The 23,807-nt window shown below is 43.7% G+C and overlaps 1 protein-coding gene across 4 annotated transcripts in view; it reads left to right on the plus strand.

The window, feature by feature from the left end:
- GPRIN3 (GPRIN family member 3) overlaps nt 1-21,521 on the plus strand; it is a 33,614-nt gene extending 12,093 nt beyond the window's left edge. For all 4 annotated transcript variants that reach the window (XM_063422532.1, XM_063422533.1, XM_063422535.1 and 1 more), the window contains exon 2: nt 12,804-21,521. In XM_063422532.1, the coding sequence (XP_063278602.1) occupies nt 12,896-15,262 (2,367 nt within the window). In that variant the 5' untranslated portion in view covers nt 12,804-12,895 and the 3' untranslated portion in view covers nt 15,263-21,521. The remainder of the gene's footprint in view (nt 1-12,803) is intronic.
- The last annotated feature ends 2,286 nt before the right edge of the window (nt 21,522-23,807 follow it).

Raw genomic sequence — 23,807 nt, forward strand, 5'->3', positions numbered from 1 at the left:
TCTCCCCTTCACCCCTTATCTCCTCCTGCCTTCTTAGCCAGAGAGAATTCACTGAGCAGCTGTAGAGGTATGTCAGCCTCATAAATGGAATAAAGTCACTGAATTCCTATGGGAGAAGGCTGGTCTTCCCAAGGTCAGCATTAACATTCTAGTTTTGTGGGAGAAACTTAGTCCTAAGTTTCCTTGAAATTCAACAGCTGAGCCATTCCATCTAGTTGCTGCCCAGAGAGAAGGCCAGGGGCCTGATGAATTTCTACGTGTTGCAGTTTCTCCATTAAAATAAAGACAAAGCTCCCACACATGAGGGGAAAATTACACATTTTCTGTCTTTCTGGAGAAGGAAAAGGGTGAGAGTTTTGAAGTGGTGATGGGGGATTTTTCATCCCATCTGCAGTGCTTATCAGACATCTGTCTCTCTTGAATCACCTCACATGGCAGTCTGCATTTGCAAAAATATTTTTCCCCTCTTGACTTGGAGTAGAACGAACCTAACAGTTTTCCTGTGGCTGCCCACACCTGGGGCTCAGGATTGTTAACAAATAGATGAGGGACCAGAGTGAAGAGAGCTGAGATAACAAAAATGAAGCTGCAGTAATTACCTGGACTGTGCTGATCAGCAGGTGAGCAGAAATGGAGGATAAGGCTTCCCATCTTAGTGACAGCCACGTTTCTTGGAGTGTGTCCTGGGTGTTTGATAATATGATTATACAATGAGCAGCTTATAAATTGCTCTTAGTTTCCAGCTCTGTAGCCTGGCATTACTTGATCCTTTGACACAATCTGCCTCTGTCCATATACCACTTCTGTTTGTTCCTGGTCTGCTCTGAGTTTGCTTGCGCTGGCGCACTGGCTACAGGTTTATAGGAGAAGTGTTTCAGAACAAATTGCCAGCCTTGCTCTCTGCAAGAGAAGCAGCTCTAAGAAGATGGAAAGATAATTGAGTTGCTGGCTCAGTATCTCACTGACTGCTGCTGTGTTTACACTGGATGTCCTGTTCTCTTTTGTCGTGTGTTCATACCCCATCTGATCACATGCCCTGCCTAAGCTTTCTGGAGAGCAAGAGCAATAACAGAGCCCTTTCCAAAAGTGCTTACCTCCTTGCATGAACACTTATGAATCTGCAGTGGTTGCAAGTAATTTTCTTGGGTGGAGTATGTGCAAGTAACATCCTTCGCTTATTCAGCTTTAAGGTGGTGGTTTTCTGGGGTTTGTTTTTTTCTTTGCAAATGCTAGCAGCAGCATATTTTGTACACTTGTTTTGTTTTCCGCCTTTCTTTTAGCAGAGATCTCTTTCCCTCCTTGTAGATTCGGGACTTGAATTTAGGAAGGGAAGGAACTAATTTGAATATTTTTTCAGTAATGTTGTGGTGGATCACTAAAGCCAGAATTGCTGGGCTCATGATTGCACAGCTTTTAGTAGTAGGTGATGAGATGTAGAATAAAGGTGTTCTCTAGTTAAATCACTGGCATTAGACACTGGCTGTTGCATAGCTTTCTCTGTGACCTTCATCTGTGTTAGATTGTATTGAAGAGGCAGAAAAAGTGGAGAAATACCTTTCCTCTGTATCTTTTCTGCTTAAGTGATAAATGCTTAGTATATGCTTACATGTAGCACCCAGCAAAATGGCAGAGTATGTTAGAACCTTCTGGCATTTCTTGGATTAGAACAGGAATTAAAATTTGTATTTTCAAAAATAATGAGCAACTTTTGAATCCTATTGACTTTACTGGTATTTTTGATTATTCATCACTTTTGAGTATCAGGCTTCTTTGATTTCAGTGCCTAGCTTTAATCACCTAGATTAGGCTAGATGACTAGTTTGTTAACATATATCAGATTTTATATGTATGTGTATGTCTGTCTTCAATCATGTAAGTATGCATAGTTTGTGATAAGTCAAATTGTATCCATAAACAGGATGTCAATAGAAATAAATTATGGTCGGAAGGCTGCTGTGCATCCACAGCTGTCAGATGACTGGCTGAAGTATCTAGTACTTATGTGGTCCCAAGTGGAAATAAATCATCTTGTCTGGATTTTCATACTGACTGTAAGGTTGCCATGTGTTTTCTTACTCTTTCAAGTGTGCCTCTGTGCATGCGGCATTGATGTTCAGTGCCAGTCAGGTAATTAAACCCTGAGCTGTGAGTGATCCTTTTTCACGCCCTGCCAGCTTCCACTCCAGCTGACTTAGAAACAAGGACAAAGATATCCCACAGCCCTGCTCACTCACAGCTGTGCTCTAGCAAGGTACAGCTTGACCTTAGATTACTTCTAAGATCTGCAGGTTAAATATGCTGGCAGCTTGAGCAAGGGCAGCTACAACTGCTCCAAAGAGGAGTAAAAAGCAGTGCAGCCTGATGGAAGGTGCTGGGCATTAGGTGATAAACTCAGTAATTGCTTTGGGGTGCCACATACTTTTTTTTTAATGCTTGGGAGCATGATCTTGCTGGGTGTAGTGTGAGAAGCTGGAAGGTGAGCTGGAGCGATAGCTGCCAGGTGAGTGAGTGCCAGTCATGCACATGGGCATGTCTGCTTTGGGCTACCCCAGGTGGTTGAGGCAGTCAGCTCCAATAAACCTGAGACTCAGTTGAACTCAGATGTGATCTAACTTCTTTGAGCTGTCATTTTAATTAATGCTAATTATTCTCATTAATCAATTTGACAATCATCCTGAGGGACAGTGATTCCAGTCAAAGTTAATGTTTTTTACCAGTGCCTTCATCACTGCATGCACTGCTCCAGTCACCCAATAAATGTAAATGTGAATCCTTCTGTCCTAAATGCAGAAGAAATAAGGAGAAGAGGTGTGCCCAGAAATAGGCCCAGTGTAAACCTTGAACTCTAACTTGGAAGATGCCAGCCTTTGGCAGGAGTGGGGATGTCACATTAGCCTTGTTGGTGTAAACCTTGCAGAGTTCCAGGGTGTGGACTGGACCATAAGCCTGGTATGGATAACGCAGAGGTCTAGGGTATGGATGTGGCTGTGCCATACTGCAGTGGGCAAAGCTTTGGCTTACAACACCTGCTGTGTCTCTGTTTCCAGCCTGTTTTATTGAACTTGTTTCCAGATTTTGCACTGCTACCTCTTAAATACTGTCTGCCTTGAGGAAATGGCCCTGGGCTTAGTTTGGTTCCAACACAGATGGGACTCCCCAGGCCAGACACTAAATAAGGATTTGTTTTAGGAGCACTGAGATTTTTAAGAACTCAGAAGCAGAGAATGTAATTATTCTTAAGCCTATGAAAATCATATTTGAATCACAGTATAAAATGCTGCAGACAGTTGGATACCTAAGCCCCCCTTCTTGGGGCTAGAAGCACATTGAATGTAGGGATAAAAATACGTGTTTTGTATAAGCCATTGTTAGGAAACAATTCTAACAGAAGGGAGGATGGTTCCTGCAATTGTTGGCATGAGAGATTTTTACACCCCTGGGCTCCCTGCAAGGACAACTTTAAAAAGCTATTGCCATCAAACACCTGTGGAATAGACTGCAAATAATGAGTTTTTCCTAAAATAAGCCATCATACAGCACAGCTGTTGGTGTTTTTCTTTGCTGTAGGAAGATGAAGGTGTTGAAAAAATGACTTGGTGACTGAGTTGGCTGCTTCACCTGGAGGAAGCTTTGTAGTCTCATTGTTCAAGCACATCTAAGTGCAGGATGGAGAAGACTTAGGAGCCTCACTTTCTCCCAAAGAACTCTCTGGCTACATAGTGAATTTCAGGACCCAAAGTTAGTGACGCGAGGTTTGGGAGCTGATTTTTAGCAATGCTGAGTTGGTATTATTGCCAGCACTGCATTTTGCTCAAGCCAAGAGCCAAAACAGTCAGTTTCTTTCAATTTTACCTGATCAGCTCTGCCATAGTGGCGCTTGCTGTCATCTGGGAGGTTACTGACATGTGTCTTTCAACACCTTGTGTCAGCTCTGGCTGGAGACCAAAGAAAACCTGGTATGGTTTATAGTTATAATATTTTACCACCACTTTCCCATCTGGCACTGACCTTCAATAGAGTCAGGTGACTGGAAGCCATCACCCCCCTACAGTGCTTTGTACACCGTTAGGCTATCCCATAATTTCTGGATATAAAGATCAGTGGTCTCACTGATTATCTGCAGTATATGACAAAAGTTGGTTCCTCCACATCCCACATGCACTTCTTCATCATTTAAACAAATAATGAATGAGGCGCTGGTGAGGTCCAGTTCTACTACGGTGGGGGTTCAACACAACAAAGCATATAGCCTCAAGTAAGGAAAAAGAAGAGGCTGAGATTTCAGCTTTTCATGGAATGGTCTCACTAAAGTCACATCGTAAGCTTGAGTGATTGAGGTGAGCATCTTAGAGTCCTTAGCTGGACACGCAGGTTTGAGTCATTGCCTTCAAAAGAGCATTTACCAGCATTATAAAGATACCACAGAATTCCTCAGATCTCATCCCTGAACACTGAGGGCCTCCAACCTGCAGCCATTTGGTTTTCTGCAGAGCCTCAATACATCAGACAAAAAGTGGCCCAGCACATGGCACTTCCTGTCATGGGTTTTTTGAGAAGGTGTTTAGCAGGAGGCAGTTTGCTGAGGAGATTATTTTGTTCTTTTTGCTGCTCTTACTGTCAATGACAGCCAGCAGCAGAGCAAAGTGACAACGTGAAAAAACAGGAAGCAACTGCTGAGGTGGCAGCAGGAAGAAGGCAAGATATTTTTAACTGTTGGGGTTTTTTTAAAAAAAAAACCAAAAACCACGGTGATAGCTGTTTCAGCTGCCAGCCTCTCTATTCACATGAGTTGTGTTTTGTGATAGCCAGGAGGCAAGAGCAGACATGGTGAGATCATCATCTTGCCTTTCTTAGGTTAATCACACGGTACCGCAAATTTCTGTTACAGTAATGACTGGGTAGGCACTGCATCCTTCTTCTCTAATTACATGCCATTTGGAGTAGTTTTTTCTGTTAGGATAACGCCTGTAAAATGACAATGGATACGTCCCTTGCCAGGTGCCTGTTATGTAAAAATCTATTCCCCTCTCTGAACCCAGCATCTGCATTAAAATAATATGATATATGAGGAGGACTTAATTTTTTTAGACTGTGCATGAGAGTTAAACATTATAATTTTTGAGTTTTACCTTCTGCAAAAGACATTGATCCCGCTGTCAGCTCTTCCAAGGCAGAATCTCCTTGCTTGCAAGGTTGGTTTTAAAATAAGAAATGCTGCTACAATGCATTTCTCTGGGCACTGATAATATGGTTGTTGAGCAGCAAATCAGGCCTAATTGTCCAGGATGGTAACTCTCCTCCTGTGGATGCTTCAGCCACAAGATGAATGTTTGTATTCAGTGCACTGGAGGGAATATTCTTAAGGAAGTCATAATGAAATTCAGAAACTTCCTTTTGAGGACCTGAAAGTATGCTAGAAGTACATAACAGCATTTGTCCCTAGAGCCACCCTTTCCAAGACACACCTACTCAACAGTGGTTATGTTTTCCTGACCACAGAAATATGATTTTGGTCTTACTCCAGCTTCCAGTGGATGGATGTCCATGTAAACCACATCATCCTGGTTACTGAAAGTTGTCTGGGCGACAAAGAATTGCAATAATTGCAAGAATTACTGAGCAACAAGCCAGCGTTATGCTTTCATCCCTAAAGATGATCACTCTGCTTTATGAAGTCACATTGGCATTGCTGTGCAGGAAAAAGGTATTTGTTGTTGGTTACTGCTAAACTGCTCTCACAAAAAGCTCATGAAGGGCTTTTGTTTGTCAGCTGTCAACATTCAAATGCAGTCAGCTGCATAATATGTGTTAATGGCGGGTTAGAGTTCAACAGGCTTTTATCAGAAAGATAGCAGGATAGGTAAGGAGTGACATTCCCCTTGGTCATTAGAAATTCTGTTGCTTTCAACAGCAAATAGAAAAGTGGCATTTGAGAGATCCATATGACCCTCCTGTTCACATTCCTCAAAAACCACATCTTGTTTTTACGCAATAGTAAGCTGAAGAAAAATAAGCAGTGGCAGTGAGCTATGTGAAGTGGAGTCTCCTGCCTGAAGTGGACAGCAGGTTGCTGGTTTCCTGTCACATGCATGTGTCAGGAGGGTGCATGCAGACTTCCTCCTGAAACATGGCTTACCCTTGAAGTCAGGCTGCATTTCCATAAAAATGATTTCCAGGGTCAGACACTGGAATAAGAAGAAACTGCTGATAAATAATGAGGCTAAACATAATAACACGCAATTAAACAAATAAAGGTATATCCTTGTGGGTTTTACCCACGTGTTGCCTCCCCTCCAGGGTGGCCCAGGATATGAGGCAGAAATATGGCTGTAGCTTATGCAACTGTTACAGCTGGCTGCCAGTCAGTGTAGTTGTTGTTTCATTTAGCTGTTTTCATAAAGACATTTATCCTTCCCTTTCACCTTGGAAGAGAAAGACTGATGGGCTCTTTGCGATGCTCTGCAGCAAGCCCAGTGTTCAGCAGGGGCTTTTGCATACTTACATGCCTCACTAAAGAAAGCCTTTTTGTTGGGTGCTGCAGCCCTGGGAGGAGGTGTACCTGGAGAGAGAATGTCTTTGCAGCCCCTGCTGCTGCCCAAGGCCCCTGTCTGCAACAGAGAGCACGCTTGGGAGGGTGAGCTGAGTGGGGAAGTAGAGGGGCATTATGATACAAAAGAAGAGTGTGGAGGTGATGGATGTTCAGCCCTCCTGTGGTTCCTGCCCATGCCACCCTCCTCTGATGTGTGAGACTCTTTAAGGAGATTCTAGACGCTGTGATTACATGAGGATCTGAGCTACTCCTGGAAAAGGCTTTTAATCTGTGAGAAATGAGTGAACATTGAAGGCTCAAAGCTTCAATGGCAGCAGATGATACCACAATTCTTAATTTAAATCAGAATTTTCAATCTTCTTGCCAAATGTTGTCTTCTAGCAATCTTCTCGATACTGTACTGTATCACTTCTAAATACTGCTTTTTTTCTTGCTTTAAAGTGTTGGAGTGAAAGGCAAACCCATTTTGCTTCTGGAAATGTGGAAGAATTTCGATAAACTATATTGCACCTGTAAATCCATAACCACTTGATTCTTACTCTCACATAAACAAGATGCTCTTGCAGCCCATCCACAGCACGTAGCACCCTGTTGCCTTTGGCCATGGCTAGACAATAATGACATTTTCAGCAGGGGCAGCCCAGCTTTTGGGGTTGAGTTGCATTGTGGCATTGCTAACTGCACGGGCTCCTGCCAGGGCCTCATCAGCAGGTGCCAGAGCTGCATGTGGGGGTTGCTGCTTGTCTCCTGGCCAGGGCAAAATGGGTGCTGCCCACAGGAAACAGATGGGACACAGGCTGGAACATCCTGTCTCAGAGCAGAGCTGTATTTCCTTTTAGATGGACATCTTTCTAATTGAAGGGTAACTGCCAGCAGGACGGTAGAGCTGAATCATACTTGATCACAACATGGTCTTATTCTCTGTGCCTGCCTATTAAAAGCCGATTGCAGATATTCTCACACATCTGTCCCTGAACGACTGCTGAGGTCCCTATGTGCCCCTGGACTGCTTTGAAATGTTGGGGCAAGGTCCTGCTCAGGGCTCTTGGCAGGCTGCACTTAAGGTTTACTAGAAGCTCAGAGGAATAAAGGAAGGTGGAAAGCAGTTTGCTTTACTTTGAATTAGTCCCAGAGGATAGTATACCATTTGTAAGACTGGCTTCACACATTTTCTTATGTGTAGGTTTTGGGACGCAGGTTAAGCTGAACTTCATTCATCCAAAGTGGAGTTCCCATGCTCTGCAAGTTGCAGAGTTATCCTCTGCACCTGGCAGAGAGATGCAAGATGGGAGGAGACAACAGCCAGAAAAATGCATTTCTTCAGCATGTACAGTTATTGCTAGATAAATCTTCAGTAGATGTCAGGCTGATTGGCAGCCACCTCCTTTTGACTGAAAATGGTAATGCATCCTGCCCTTGATTTTCACATGATTTTCTTCTTTTTACTACCATTACAAGCAAAGATGAGCTCTTAGGCTCTGTTTTTGTGTTTGGACTTATTTCCCATTTTTACCTCCATCCTTTCCATTTTTCATTGTGTCATGACACCTTTCTGAGCAGACCTGATAGACATTGCTGGTTGTATGTCAGCATCAAGGAGGAAGAGCTCTGAGGTCTGGTGAGGAGTCCTGACTGGATCTGGCTCCTCCTCAGGGCTGTTCATGTGGCTCAGTTGGTGGTTCCAGCTGACTTAGTGTTGTAGTGTGTGTACAATCACCCACCTTGCCTAATGTCTGCACAAAAGGTGCTGCACCTGGGATGCTGAATGTGTTGCTTCTGCTGTCCAGCTCTCTGCCTTTCTGTGGCACAGATTTGTTGCAGATCTGACCTGGAATAACATGTGTATTCCTGAGATGTAGAAGAAGAACTGGGACTTGGGGCACCCTCTGCTTGAAATGCCAGCCCCGTATCTGGTGGGAATCACAGGTATGCAAGGTATCTGTGGGCATCCCCAACACCTCTTCCCTCCCTGTCATCACAAGGAACATTTGTCTCCTATCAGCATCCCAAAACACACTGAAAGATGGAAGCTCTGTGTCTTGCATCTTACCTCTTCAGGCAATCTCTTATGTATTTTAATGAATGTGTCCTTGTTTTGTGCTGTCTTTCATTTGTAGTGCCAGTCTTTTTGATCTCACAGATATTTAGGTGAAAATAACCCATAAAGCAAATTTTTCACAAAAAACGGGATAACAAACACCCTTTGACATTGAAAAGAGGGTAAAAAGCCCACTGGCTGCAGAATTAGAAGGATGCAAGTGCATTTGTATATTTAAAATTTCAAGAAATGCATTTTATTTTCTATATATTTAGTGGTCCAGGGTGAGTTTAAGTGAGCCATTGTCTTTTTACTTGGATCAGAAAATGAGAACAGAGACTGAATTCCCACTTCAGCAGATGTTTATCTCTGTTCTTAACCAGTGTGGCTGTATCATGATTTTTGTGATGATCTGAGAGATAAGATTAGAGCTATTAAGAGCAAATGTTCAGCTCTTCTGTTTGCAGAGACAAGGCTGAAGAGAGGGCTCAAAGAGTGCAGGACTCAAGGAATGGAAAGGTGATGAGAATCTGGAATTGGGAAAGGGGTGCTTGATTTGTTTGGAAGTTTCTCTTTAGTTGTTTTTATAGTTGAGGGTAGGTGGGGATGCTGGAAGTCTTATTTGTGCTTTTGTGATTTTCAGATTTCTTCCAGAAGGAATGGAAGGCAGAATCTTATGTAGGAATTTCCTGAAAATTTATTGGTTTGTACTATGAAACATGCAGATTTTCTGGTTTTGTTGATTTTCTCATAAGCAGCAAGAGTAAAAATTGCAGTGTTGTTTTATTGGGGGTTGGGTATTACTGAAATAAATAGGAATTTCTTTACATTGTCAGCATTGGGTTGCTCTTGGGATTTGGGGCTTCTTGGGGTTCTTTAACAACACATGAAAAAGACCTGCTAAGTTACAAGAGTCCGTGAAGGTCTGCTGGCCAGGGACCCTCCCAGACCCTTTCAGCCAAACACAGACTTTGCCAAAGTTAGAAACCTCTTGTTGCTAAAGGTCCAGTATAATTCTTTGTTGAGGTGAGATTGACACAGGCAGGCTAATTTGATCTGCAATAATAAGGATAAGAAGAAGTTGGTGTAGCAAATCTGTTCTTATTACTAAAAATTGATTTTGACCTTTGTAGAGATACTAATTTCACCTCCTGTTAAAAGAAAACTTTGGATGATTGCTCCAGGTCTGGCATACAAGACTTGAAAAATTCATCAGCAATCTTGATTTGTTTTGACATGTTTTTTTGCCTTCGACTGAGTTTTGTATTTCTGTTTTTCCTAAGTATTTGCTTGCAGGCAATGTTGTTTGTTTGTTTGAATCCTCACTGTCTTGGCAGTTGAGTATGTTGCCCACAGGTGCCAACATGGTTCTTCACACAGAACTCAAATAATAAAAATGATACAATAATCATTAATAAGATTCCAATAATAAAAATGTTTTTCCCATTCTGTAATCTGTAGGGCTTCCTTGCTGCTCTTCTTCATAAGACTTTGATTTTTTTCCTAATTTTTTATTAATTCTTAAATTAAAATATTTTCTCAAGTTACCATGCTTATTTAGGCTACTTCAGTGCCTTTGGCTCCTGTCATTAGGATGGTTTAGTGACAGTCTAGAAAATAGTTGCCATGACTTTGACAAAGTCTTTATAGAAACCTTATTCTCGTAAACTGACTCATTTGCAGAGTCACTCCAGGCAGAAGAATAATCTGTCCCTCAACCCATATTCAAGGGCCAAGCAAAATGTCTGGACTATGCTCAGTTGTCCCACATCAGTGAATAGGTCCAGGTGGGTTTTCTGGGGCAGAATTTCTTCTGTTGATGTTGTATGTCAAGGACTGGTAGCAGAATCTCTTTAAATTACCACATGAGGCAGACACTCAACTGTGTGTTTCAGGTGATTCTGGTGAAGAGCCACTAAACAGATGGGGAGAATTCATGCAGAATTCAGACCAGAACTAATTCATTTAATTGAAAAATTAGGAATCACTTCCTTATTGAGTGGATATGAGTTAAAAGATAATGTTCCAGTATGCAGGTTGCCTTGCCCAGGTTTTGTATAGTGAAGAGCCAACCAGATTTTTTCTGAAATCTTTTTTTCTTCTGACACTGTTTGCTGAGTAGTAAGTAGTACATCCTAAAAATGGGGATTGATTTTGTTCCATTATTTGCTTAATTTTTCTTAAATAAACTCTGGATCTAAAAGAATAAGGAAAAAATATATCTGACCTGCCCAGTTGTATATACTGGTTTGGTTTGCATTGGTATTTGAAAAAGGAAATAAGAGAGTAACAGAATTTAGTCCAATGGATACCCAAAGCTATCTGCTCATCTCCTCGCAGTTCTTAGATGTTTATAGCACAACAGGGTGAACAAGGAACATCTGTCCTTCCTTCAGGAGTGTATTGGCTGTCCTTAAAGTGAGAACAAAATGAAGGCAAGACATGTGGCAGCCACAAACTTCAATTGATTTGCAGCCTGGTTTACCTACTCTCAGTACTTCTCAGAAAGCTTGGCAATCCTTTCCAGCCCTCCTGGAAAGCCATTGTGGGGTGTTGCTGGGGTGCTGTCACAGGGTGCAGCTAAGGAACTTGGGATCCTTCAGGGGCAGTTTGTCAGGGCTGGCATAACCCAGCAGACTGTATCTCTGTGGCTGGACAGAGCCCAAAGAAGCAGTATAAAAGTAATAAATTTTTAATACCTGGAAGACAGAAAGCTTAATGAATAAGTAATAAGTTGCAGCACTTTCCTTTTCTTAGAAAAAAGACTGGCTGTATTTTTTTTAATTTTCCTTCATTGAGCATTTTTCTCCTGTTGCTCTTTTAGAGCATCTTAAGGTGCTGAAATATGAGACTTTACAGAAACTGAGGAAGTTATACCACTGCCATCCAGGCTGAGGAAAGGCGAATAGAGATTTTTCTGGAGAGAGCTTTTGTTGATTTTGCTAATGGGTAGGGAGGGTCTGGAACAGCTGAGTGATTGCTCCACTGCTTCCAGCAGCATGTCCCTAGTAATGTAGCAAGGGAGATCCTGCTGTGTGCCTGCAGAGATGAGTACACACAAACAGGTATAGCAATGTTCTTATCATCAGGTTGCAAAACTTGTGTGTCTCCCAGGTCTCATACCTGTGTTTTGCTGGAAGCATAAGCCAGTGAAAGCTTTTTAAACAAGCACAGTTTAAAAGAAGAGTGGGGTGGGATTTTATCACTGGATTTTATCACCACTCTACTGTCATGGATCCCATCCCTGATCTCTAGCAGCGTCGGGCTGGGCAGTGCTAAGCCCTTTGGAAATGCAACAAGCACCTTTGGAGATAACCTCATGTTTGAAAGGATGGTTTCTCTGCAGTTCTGGCATGGTTCAAACCTAGATAATTCTGCTCTGCCTGCTTAAAATCCCTCCCCCACATTTCGCTAGGTATGGCATGAGCCCCTCCTGTTCTGCGCTGCTGCAATGTTTCCCTTTCAATTTCATACCACCTACTTGTAAGTTGATTTCTAGGTCATCTGTACCCCCATTTATTAATCAAGCTGGCTTCCTAGTAATTATTTCAAAGGATCTAAATGTGACAGCAGTAAGTATGTGCACAGCCCTGGTGTGCAGTACCTCTTCTTGGTTTCTATCTGCATCGCCCAGCAGGCTGTGATTCCTCCATATTCCTTTTACCAGTGAGGTTTGAGTTCATCCACGTTAGTCTGAATTGACCTCTTGCCCCCCATGATCATGTCCTTGTTGGTAGTGGAGCTAGAAAGGCTATCCTTTAGAAGAAGGGGGAACTGGTGCTCACTGAAGATGTAGAATCTACTCAAACCTAGGGATCTGTTCTTTGCATAGGCTTTTCCTTCCACAGGTGGCTTGCTAGAAAATACTATCACAGAGATTTTATTTCGTGACTCAAACTTCCATGCAAACTCTGTACCTCTTCTTTCATTTAATGTGGGTTTTTTTCCCCTCCCTCTTGGCATGTCAATGTTTTTATTAATGTATCAACAGCACAGGAACTGTTGTTGCTTTGTCCCTAGTATTGATTTCTCCATGCAAACCTAAGAATTGGGAGGTCCTTGAAATCTGTCTTTTTTGTGACTTCCAAGCAGAATTGGATGCTTCACTTTACCCCCTGCCTGCAAGTATTTTTCTTCACACTGTAAAATCAATTAGTTCTGGGTACTTTTTCTTAAATCTGACTGCTGCTAACACTGTTTTTGTTTCATTAACAGATTAGCTTCACAGGAAACCTGTCGTTGACAGCCTGCCCAGTGGGAAAACTCCAAGGAGAAGCTAAGGACAAACAACATCTCTAAGACAGTCCATGGGGACTGTACCAGATCCTCTGAGATCTGCCAAGCTTTCCCTGGTGTCAAGTTCTGCAGAGGAGGAGCACCTGGGAGACCTGCAGCCTGCTAAGCACCAGAGCCCAGCCCCCCGTGTCGAGAGGGCCAGCAATGGCTTCCCGTGCACGCCGTCCAGCTCAGCTGGGGTTTGCTTGTTGGACCTGAACTGCACAGGTGCCACCAGCACACAGAGGTGCGAGCAGTGCCACACAGATGATGACAGCCAGCAGCAAGCCTTTTCTTCCAGGCTGGCCAGCACAGCTGCAGAGGGGCATCCTGCAGATGTAAAGCCTGCTGGTTGTTCCCAGCCAGAGGGCATCCAGGCACCAGCAGCGCCAGCCCTTGCTGCAGCAGGAGCCCTCTTGGTGGGGCAAGGGCCAGAGATGATGCCGGCCCCCCAGAGCTCCCGGCAGTTTGTGCAAGGCAGCCAGGCCAAAACGAGCTCCCTGACACAGATAGATGACTCTGCCTTGAAACCTCAGGGAACTGATGATCAGCCAGTGCTTGAAGTGTTAAATTATTCTTCCCCGGGTGATCCTGTTGGGGTTAATCAATTCTGTCATACTTCTCAGGCAAACCCTCTGCAAAGAGGAGAAAAAGACAGGGTGGCAGAAAAGAATGGTTCTGCTGTGTGTCAGTCAGCCTTGCCAGCAAGGCAAACCGAAGCCGACCTGGGGAGAGATCCGCAGACCAGTCTGGAGGCAAAAAGCGGGACTGCAGACATGGCACAGTTGCATCCCCCAGGTAAAACTGGAGCAGTGCAGAGCAGCGAGGCACCAGCCCAGTCTGGCCATGGGAGTCCACATCCTGTACACAACCTGGACCCCACACCTGGGAGTCCAAACCCCACCCAGCTCTCCAAATTCAGAGAAACAGGTACAATGACGGCTCAACCAGAGAGCAGCCCTTTTACTCAGGAAGCTGTAAGCAGGACATGGCGGGATGCTGAGGTTCAGGCCGTGGCTACTGTGGAGAGCAAATCAGCTTCCACTAGCCCCAGCATCTTTGCTGCCTTCTTAAAAGGGAATCCTCCTCCAGAGGAGAAGGAAGAACTGCACATAATTTACCAAGGAGGTATGGGGCTGACCCAGGCTGCACTTACTGATAGTTTATCCTCACAACAAAAGTTTCCATGTTCTCCTGGTATCACATCAAAATCGACTGTTGTGGCTGTAACTGCTTCAGCCCAAACCCAGCCTGTCAAACTGCCCGGGGTCCCATCTGACATGGCATCTCCAGTATCAGCAGATAATGTGAAACCTGTTCTTCCCTGCTCCTCTGCAGCTGTTACATCCCAAGAAACATCTGTGGGTAACGCCAAAATGACCAGTGCAGCTCATGATGTCAAGGACACTGCTCAGCTGCCAAAGGATGCTCCAGTCCCACCAAAGCCCATCCCAGCTGAGCAACTTGGAGCTGACTCCAGTAATCAAACTCCATCACAGTCTGGGACTGGTGCTGGTGAGCCAAGCACCACTTCCACTAATGCTGTCCCAGGAACCCAGAACAACGTGCGAGATCTCGTCCCTCATGCAGGAAGCAGCCGGTCACCTTTACTCTCTGGCAAGGACAGTGAAGTCAAGCAGAAGGAGGTCCTGGGCAGCTCTGACCAAAAGCCTGTACAAAGCAAGGGTGTGAGTCAAGGGAAGGCTAGTGCTAATCAATCTGTGGTAAAACCAAAGGAAGAAAACTCGGTGTTGCTTGATCCTAAAGGAGGGCTGAGTGTTAGCAGCCCTCTCTGTGCAAAGGCATGCTCACAGGATGCGGGTGAGAAGGAGAGCAGAGGCCATGGAGGCCAGTCTCAGGTGGCTGGTGACCAGAACCTGCAGGCAGGACTGACGCCTGAGTTGAGTGTGAGTTCTGCAAGTCTTGCCCCTCCCATGGCAGCATTGGCAGCTCCCCAGCAAGAGGGCCTCCGGGCCAGGGAGGCCAGACACGACCTCCACACTGCAGTGATTTCTGCTTCCTCTCAGGCTGTGCCAAACCTGGGGGAGAACAAAAAGCACTCCACCGCAGCCATGGAGGCGAAAGTACAGGTGAAGCAGTCCAAACACGTCAGGGATGTTGTTTGGGATGAGCAAGGAATGACGTGGGAGGTTTATGGTGCTTCCCTTGATCCAGAGTCCCTGGGAATTGCCATCCAGAACCACTTACAGAGACAAATACGGGAACATGAGAAACTGATCCGGGCTCAGAACAGTCAGACCCGGAAATCCATTTCCTCAGATACATCCTCAAATAAAAAACTGAAAGGGAGGCAGCACAACATGTTCCAGTCCATGCTGCAGAATTTTCGGCGTCCTAATTGCTGCGTTCGACCTGCTCCCTCTTCTGTGTTAGACTGACATGCAGGGGTGCCTAAATACCTGCAGTGGTGGAGAGAGTCCCTCTGCTCAAGTCCTGCTGTTTGGTTGTGTATGGGGTTGTGATGCAACAGTGGAAAATAATCCGCCTTTGTTTTCTGACTAGCCACATGCTCCATCCTGCCTTTATTATTGTCACAGCTGGTGTATTTCCACGTTATGCCCCAACCTTGACTGCTGTCAGATGAAAAGCTAGGCACTTAGCAAAAGCACAAATTTCAATTGCCACCTTGCTGCAGGGAGAGCAGCATCTTCTGATAAAGAAGAAAGCAGAGGGATTGTCAGAATTATGGGGATTTATTTATGTGCATTATGAGGTCTCACTCAAAGAGGGTGGACTAGGGGAAGCTGAGGGAGGTGGAATTAAGATTCAACAGCTGTAAAGACCTAACACAAGACAACTTTCCTTGTTTGTAAGTTACCCGTGCTGAGGCAAGTCCATGAACAGGCTATGGACGTTGATCGCTAAGAAGCCTCACTTCTGTTCTTACTGTGGACTGCCCTTCTCAGGTGAGCCACAGGGAGCCTGGTCTTCCCCTCCTGTTGAAATGCAGAACCAGGCAAAGAATGAGAATCAGGACTGAAGGATTCTCTGTTTGGGAGAAGCTAAATCAGTAGGATGTTGATGGCCAGAAGGGGAGATGAGAGAGATGCTTTTTGTCCCCTGCAGTGGCCACTCTTAAGGTATAAGCCGTGGAGGCACAGGAGAGCGCATTGGTAGATGGACCTGCATCCAGCAGGATGGTGCCCACCATTACTCTGGTACTCCTGCCAAGTCTTTAAAAAGCAGGGAGATATCCTGCCTCCTCAGGCGAGGTGGGCAGCCCATGCTCCCAGCCTCCCACTGTGCTGAGCACCTCTCTTCTAAATCACTCTTTAAAGTGATGTGGATCTTTCTTCTCTCTCCAGAGATGCACAGTAATGTTTTCTCATAGCAGCAGGCTTTCCTGTGCATTAGGGTCCATGAGCCTCTATGTCTAGTGTGTTACACTGATTTTTTTTTCATTTTTAAGCCCTTAGCCAACTCTACTGGTTTTTTTCAGTGTTTCGGTGCTTTTCTTGCTGCCTTTCATAACCCAAATACCATTTATTTAGCCTATGTTTTATTATGTTTTATTTTGTTTTACCTAACACTCTGTATTATGAACCATTATACTGTTAACTTGAGAAATTTGCAGCAGTACTGAAATCTTGAGACAATCTTTGCTGTATTTCTGAACTTAGTTGTAGAAACTGCTAATAAAAGGTAGCTTAGTGACTGTTTCTCCAGAAGTAAGATATACAATAATGTCTCAAATACATGTTGGTCTCATTTCTCAATAATATTTTTCAACTTGGGAAATGTGTTTAACAGTAGCTCTGTATTTTGTCCACTAGAGTTCATTATTGGAGGCTGGGGATCTCCTGCAGTTTGTAGAAAATTTAGTTACCAATCCTGCAAAGCACTGATGATTTCGATATTGTAATCCTGCAGAGTATTACATTTAAATAGGACATACTTCTAGTCCATTAAAGATTTTTCATGACTCATTATGATAATTTATTTCTGTCTCTAGTACCACACACCTGACTTACTCTGTAGATCTTACTCTTACAACTTACTCTAAATCTTACAGGTTTACACTGTGTAAATGAGTATTAGTATCTTTTTTGTTTTGGTTTGTTTGGTTGGTTGTTTGTTTGTTTGTTTGTTTTTTTGTTTGTTTTTCCTGTGAAGTGAACCTGAAGTGGTCCCCAGTTATTTAGGAGGCCAGACTTCTTGAGTATATCAACTGCCAAGCCTTCGTAGTAGCTGTTTGGAGGCAGTTTTTCCCCAGCAGAAAAATAAAATACTGTAAGATACAACATTTTAACCCAGTGCAATGAAAAGTGTTGCCCCTAAGCATAGTACTGAATTGACTCCTAGTTTTCCTCAGATGTATACCAGGGAGCTTTATGTCTCGTCCATGTTCAATTTGTGTATATTTCAAGTCCTCTTCTACTTGTGGTGCTGAGTTTTTAATTCTGAAACACCACATTAGAGAGTGTCTTCCCACCTCTGCCTACCAGGAGGAAAGTCTCCAAACTTTTTCCTGTTAGTACTGCTGTTTCCACCCTCTTTCTAGCAGTGTCTGAGATGTGAGTTTCACGTGAAATTTTGTGTGGGATTAATATTGCCAGTATCGTTAGGTCAGTTGACAAGTTCAGTGTCTCTTCCCACATGGTGTCCGTGTCAGCCCTGACAAGGTTCCCTGAGTTGTCTACAGTTTTTGCTGTGTCCTGTATAGGTCCAAGGCTCTGTGCTGCTCCTTTTGCCTCCCTTCTGCCCCTTCCCTTGCTTGCTGTTGCCCAGCCTGTCTTTGTGTGAAGTTGTGTCCCTTGGCTCAGCTCACATCCCCATCTGCGTTCCCCTTGCTGTAGCTGTGAGCCAGCTTACTCTGAACTGTCCCTTTACAAATATGCTCAGCCTGAATATACAAATGGATTGTCCTATTTTTTTCTTCCAGAGGAGAATAAACTATGAGCTATCACTCGTTCACTGATTTCCATGAATTTTATCCTTTAGCTTCAGCTCTGCAAAATATTTCTAGGATATGGGTATGAGTTGCTTTAAGGAGACCAAACTAGGCTTGGCAATGAATGACCAGGATGCAAGGGCAACACTTGGACTTACTGCTTCTTTGCAAGGAATGAGAGATCTTCCCTGGTTTCTTGCAGCTTTTTGCAGTGAGTCTTCAGTAGCTGGTCCACCCTCTCTTCCCCACACCAAATGACCTTTTTTCCAGGAAAATCTCACCAGTGCATTTGTACTACAGGGTGCTGATGGACAAGTTACTGAGTGAATGCACCTGAACAACTGCATGGGCATAAACAAAACAGCATGTAATGCTCAGCCTGTGTTCTGGGCAAATACGAGTGCAAAGATGCAAATTGTCCATGGCACTGCCTGGTGGCTGCAGAAGTCCTGCAGGCATTGGAAGCCAAGCAATAAAGTGCCAAAAGCCAACACATAAAAATGAGTCGATAATCACCAGCACATCTCATGGAAAACATTTTAGGTTTTGACTGTGCCTTGCTAGGGAAGACTGTAGGCAACCTGCTAGTTTAACACTGGTGATTAGTGCTTTCTCCTGCATACAATGTCTAGGTGACAGTGTGAATCCTCACTGATGACACGTCTTTCACCAACAGCAAAACAACCTCATTGGGGATAGCATTTAAAAAATATGCATTTGAGAGGGCTTGTAGCAGCTAAGAAAGGCTGTTCTTGGTGTCATGTCTGTCTCAGAAATGAAAATGTGCTTGGAGTAGTGATATGGCAGAGAGTAGGGGGAGATGATCCATGTGCCACCACCCCATTATTTTTCTCTGCCCAGTGATTCAGAATCACATTGCATTAGTTGTAAAGGTAACAACCAAGGAAATCCATTTGGGCTAGCAAAAAGAGGGTTCAGAACAGAAAATTCTTGGTCATTCCCAAGAGCAAATCTATAGGGAAAAAAAACCCCAAACCTGTGTTGCAGCCTAGCCAGTTGAAGTAACTCTTAAATTAATTTTTTGCAAGATGAGAGATTTTGGGAAACAAGCCCATTGTCAGGAAACCCTTCCCTGTCTGTCACATCTTCTAGGAAGGCTGACGTAGCAAGAACCATTAATAAAAGCAGTGAATAAGAATGGAAGATTTACTTCTAGATCCACTTAGGCGGCTTTCCACTCACAAAGGTGAGAATAAGCATGTTTCAGTGTTGTGAATACAATACTTGAGTTGAAGGAGTATCTCATTGCAGGCAATTTGCAATATAGTCCTGGGTGAGGCCGTGATACCCATCTGTCTGCATTTGGTTGGTATCTGCCAGCTTTGTGTTGTTTGGGCACAAGTGCTGAAGTTCTGCCTCTATTCTGTTGACTTGGTTTGGAAAAAAAGAGTGGGGAAAGAGCTAAAGGGACAGGAAGGGGAATATCTGTGTTCTCCATTTCAGGAGAAGAAAACATTCTTTTGAATACAGAAGAAGAAATTGCTGAGAAACATGGGGAGGGAAGGAAAAAAAGAGAAGTAAAATAAAGTTGGTGTAGGTGCTTCACAATGAATTCCCATCCCTGTCTGTTTTGCCCACTTGTTTTCTGACCTCACATACTTTTTTATTTGTTGGCATCCTATGTCTTTTAGGAAAATTACTATTTCCAAAGGCTATATATTTTGCTAGTATTTATAGAAATATTCAAATAGAATTCAACAAAACGTCTAAGCAGCCAAACTGTTTATTACTGCCACTAAAACGTAAGAGCTTGTAAAATGCACCATTTGAAGAAGTATATTGAGGGGATTCAAAAAATTGAATATATGCTCTAAAGATAGCACTAGCTTTTCTCTTGAATTTCATTACTATGTTTAAGTGTTAGAAGCAGAAATCCAAATGAAAATCAGCATTGATGAAGAATTCAAATTGTCGGCCACTGGTTTTCAGTTTGGAAACTTCATGGAATGTACCATACCGGTGTTTCATTAGTTAGCACAGTATATGCAAGGTTTGTATGACAGTACAAATTTTATTAACTTACTAGCTCCATTATCTTGTTCTGTGTCTATCCTTCTACACCTTTTAAAAATTAACACAAAATGCTACCACAACGAAGTCACTTTTGCACACAGTTTGTGGTAATGGCTGCTCTGAATGACAGACAACTGATTGTCAGACTCTGTGGGCTTAGAAAGTTAAGGGCTGTGGTCTGAGGGAAAGTTTTCCCTACACTTCCCTAATTACCTGTTTCAGTAACCAATCTCTGCTGGTTTATTTTTTGGTGTTTCTGTGATGCCTGTATGAGTGGTCAGTATTTTCAGTTGTCCCAAAGACATGCAGGTAGATCTTCACCTGCACACTATGAACACACTATGAAATATCTCTGGTGCCATTGGATGCTGTGGTGTGACCTGAAGGGCAGAACCTGTAACTTGAACTGGCTTCAATATTCTCTTAGGGGCCTAAATTATCCCACTTGAGTCACTGTGGGTGTTTAAAAGGAAGACTGAAGAATATATTACAGCTGAATTGAGCCAAACTGATTTTTTTTTTTAACTCAGATTTATTGTTTTTTCTGCTTTGTGTTTTTCTGAGCAGCTTTTCCCTCCTAGAGTTTATAGTGTGGATTTTGCATCAAATCCTGGCAAAGAAGGTTTTACAAAGTGAAACCTGCTTTTTATCATTCAGGCTTCTTTAAAGAAAAGCAATGTTATTACTGAGCCAAATCACACAGAGAGGAATATTGTTCCACTAGGAAAACTTTTGATGTTGGTAAACTTATGTGTGTGTGTCCCTATTTAAAAGACAAGTACATATGTACAGGTCTCATGCGTCACTCATGCTCTAATATGATTTTTTTCCCTCTGCTCTTTTGATTGAATGCTAGAGGCTTAGCATTTTCCACAACCTTGAGGCAAGTTTAAATCTTTTTCTGGTCTCTAAAAACCAGACTGTGGGTCATAAGAAGCATCTGATGTCCTTAGGAATAGAATCACGTTAACTAATCCCCATTTGAAATATCAGACCTCAAATTTTTGTTAGCTTTCTCTTAAGACTGACACTCTTTGGAGTAGAAATAAGTGACAAATCTGCCTGCAAAGTCTCCAGCAGCTGTCTGCTGCAGAATATCAGTCTCACAGATACTTCTCTGCAATAAGCAGCTCTGCAATAAGAGGTGACCCTTCTGCTGGAGGGTCCTCCTGACACTTCCCTTAACTCAGTTCACAATCAATAGTTTCAAGTACATCAGAAGCAAGTTTAGACACTGCCCTGAGGAATTTCCATGAAATGGAAGAGAACCGTTTGTGTGTTTATGGCACATAAAATCACTAAGTTGTGAAGTAAAGGTCTCAGTGACAAGATTATTGGGAGTTTCTGCCCAGAATTAAAGGTAGGGAGTGTATCTGAACTTTTAATTTCAAAAAAACTATGGCCATGAGCCAGACAGCATCAGAAGAAAACCAACTTGGAGGCTTCTAACAACTGATATTATTGTGGCTTTATTAATTTTATAGTTACACTGATTGAATGTGATGTACTGTACAAAGTAAAGCTAGTCTTAGGCTACCAGATGTACCATGGCATTCATTTGAGACATACCAACAGAAGTTTGCATGTGAAGTTTTAAAGTGATAACTAAACCAATGTTACCCACCTGACTGAGTCCCTTAGGAATTTAATGTTTTCCTGTTTTACATCTGGTTTCCATGCTGAGTACAATAAAATGAACACTGTCTTAATTATTCTGGGTCTCTGTTTGTAGGCTGATGTGGGTAAAGAAAGGACTTTTAAGGGTGAACATTATACCTGACTTTATAAATATGTGTAAGAGCAGCTATAAAGGGCTTTCTGTATTCAAGCCTGAGCTCTGGCACCTTGCAAAGCTCAGTGTGGTGGTGGAAGCTTCCATGTGCTGTCCGTGCTGGAGAAGAGACCTGTCTGCTTCCCTCTGTGTAAATGCCCTTGCCTTTGCACAGCTGCTCCACAAGCACAGGCTCTTCTGCAGCTGCTGCTGCTCTGCCCTTTCCCACGAATTCACTCAGCCTTTCAGCAGCCCCCTGCCGCACAACAACACATCGCTCACCCAGCACAGCCACCCCTGAGCCCAGGTGCGAGGGGCAGCCTTTTAACCCTGCGGTGTCACTGCTGTAGCAGATGGTCACCACCACCCCCCGGCATGCCTGCACACCACACACAAAGCCAAAAGCATCAGCGTCACAGTAATTATTTTCCAACCCAAAAAAAGGGGAAGTTTTGTCGCATAGTACAAAAGAGCGTAAGACAACAGATTACGGAAGTATTTTGACCCAGTGCTGTTACAGATATGGTATGTCCATATACCTATCTTCTAGAAGGCATGAGGACCCCACCTTGGCTCACATTTCCTATAATGAGAGGAGAGGAGCAGAACAGACTGAAATAAAAAATGCAGTTGCATGGTGCCTCAGCTACCAGTAATGTTCTGTCTGCTCACCCTAAGCTGGGGTCTATTCCCAAAAACAGTTCTTTGCGTTTCTCTGTGCCTTGTAATTGCCAGGGTGCTTCAACTACTTGCTGAGTCCTTCAGGCAATTGCAGAAGGTATTTTATTAATGAGCTTTGCTGGATTCCTTGTCATATGGTTCACGTTCCTGCATGCCAGTGTCTGCCAAACCTTGGTCCCCAAGCTGCCAGAGTGGGGTGCCTTCCTATGGCAGCTTGGTTCATTCAGCTCTGTGCTGCATTTGTCAAGGCCTCTTAGGAGCAGGAAAGCTGAGGTGTCCCTTTTGTACTTCACCCTTGTAGCCTTGCTGCAGTAAGGAAAAAGCCTAAAGATCCCTCACCCTGAGGGGACTGACCCAGCAGAAAAAGGACTAGTGCAGAAAATAAGCTACCATCCTATCAAACCAATGATGACCAGTGCACATTTTCTAGCTGATGCAGACTTTGTCATGTAACATGGCAGTTTCAGGGAGATGTTGCCTTCAAAAACAGAGAATAACTCTGGCTTCTTGTTTAAACATCAGCTGATTTACTGAAGATAGGAGCTTTCCAAACAGCTGCACTACATCCCGGGGTATCTGCTTCACTTCACCTGCTAGAGAAACCGCCATGCCCTTAGGGATTCAAATGCCATCAAAATCACTCTATGGCAGGTGTTTCCACTCACAATAGGCAGTGTTGTGAGGGAAAAGAAGATTTCCTCAGGAAATTTCAAATTACTCGCTCCAATGAGAACCATACAATTACGAGTTCAGCTAGTTGATGTTTTAAAGCATAGGCACTTAAATCTGCAGCTGAGGCACTTACACCTGCAACTGAGTATTTAAAGAAATACAGCCCCATTGGTGAGAAGTGTAGGGTGCACTTGTCTCCTGTTAGGGTCAGGCCATGGAGACCTGTGGATGCTTGACATGTTCACAAAGTCATGAGGCACCTGTATCCAGTGTGACGGTAGGTAACTCGTTGTAGGCAACTCTCAGTGGCAATGACAGTCTGCAGATAACCAACAGAAAGCTGCCAGTGCAGATTAGGAAACAGTGATTATATGGATGGTTAGCAGGACTAGAGAAGTGATCATTCCCCTGAACTTAGTGCTGGTGAGGCCACACCTTAAGCTCTGCGTTCAGTTCTGGACCCCTCACTTTAAAGTGTCCACTGAGGTGCTGGAGCACATGCAGAGAAAGGCAAGAAGGCTCATGAAAGTTCTGGAGAGCATGTCTTAAGTCTTATGAGCAGCAGCTGAGGAAGCTTGCATTGTTTTGTCTGGAGAAGATTCAGGAGGCACCTCATCCTTCTCTACAACTCCATGAAAGGAGGCTGTAGTGAGGTGGGTGCTGCTCTCTTCTGCCGTGCCTGCGGTGTGAGGACCAGAGGAAGTGGCTTTAAGCTGAGGCACAGGAGATTCAGATTAGATATCAGAAACATACTTCCCACTGTTAGGTTGGTTAGGCACTGGAAGAGGTTGGCCAGGGAGGTGATGGAGTCACCATCCCTGGACGTGCTCATCAGGCATCTGGATGTGGTGCTGGGTGGTGGTTTAGGAGTTAC

Source organism: Prinia subflava, chromosome Z, assembly GCF_021018805.1.
Source record: "Prinia subflava isolate CZ2003 ecotype Zambia chromosome Z, Cam_Psub_1.2, whole genome shotgun sequence".
Taxonomy (NCBI): Eukaryota; Metazoa; Chordata; class Aves; order Passeriformes; family Cisticolidae; genus Prinia; species Prinia subflava.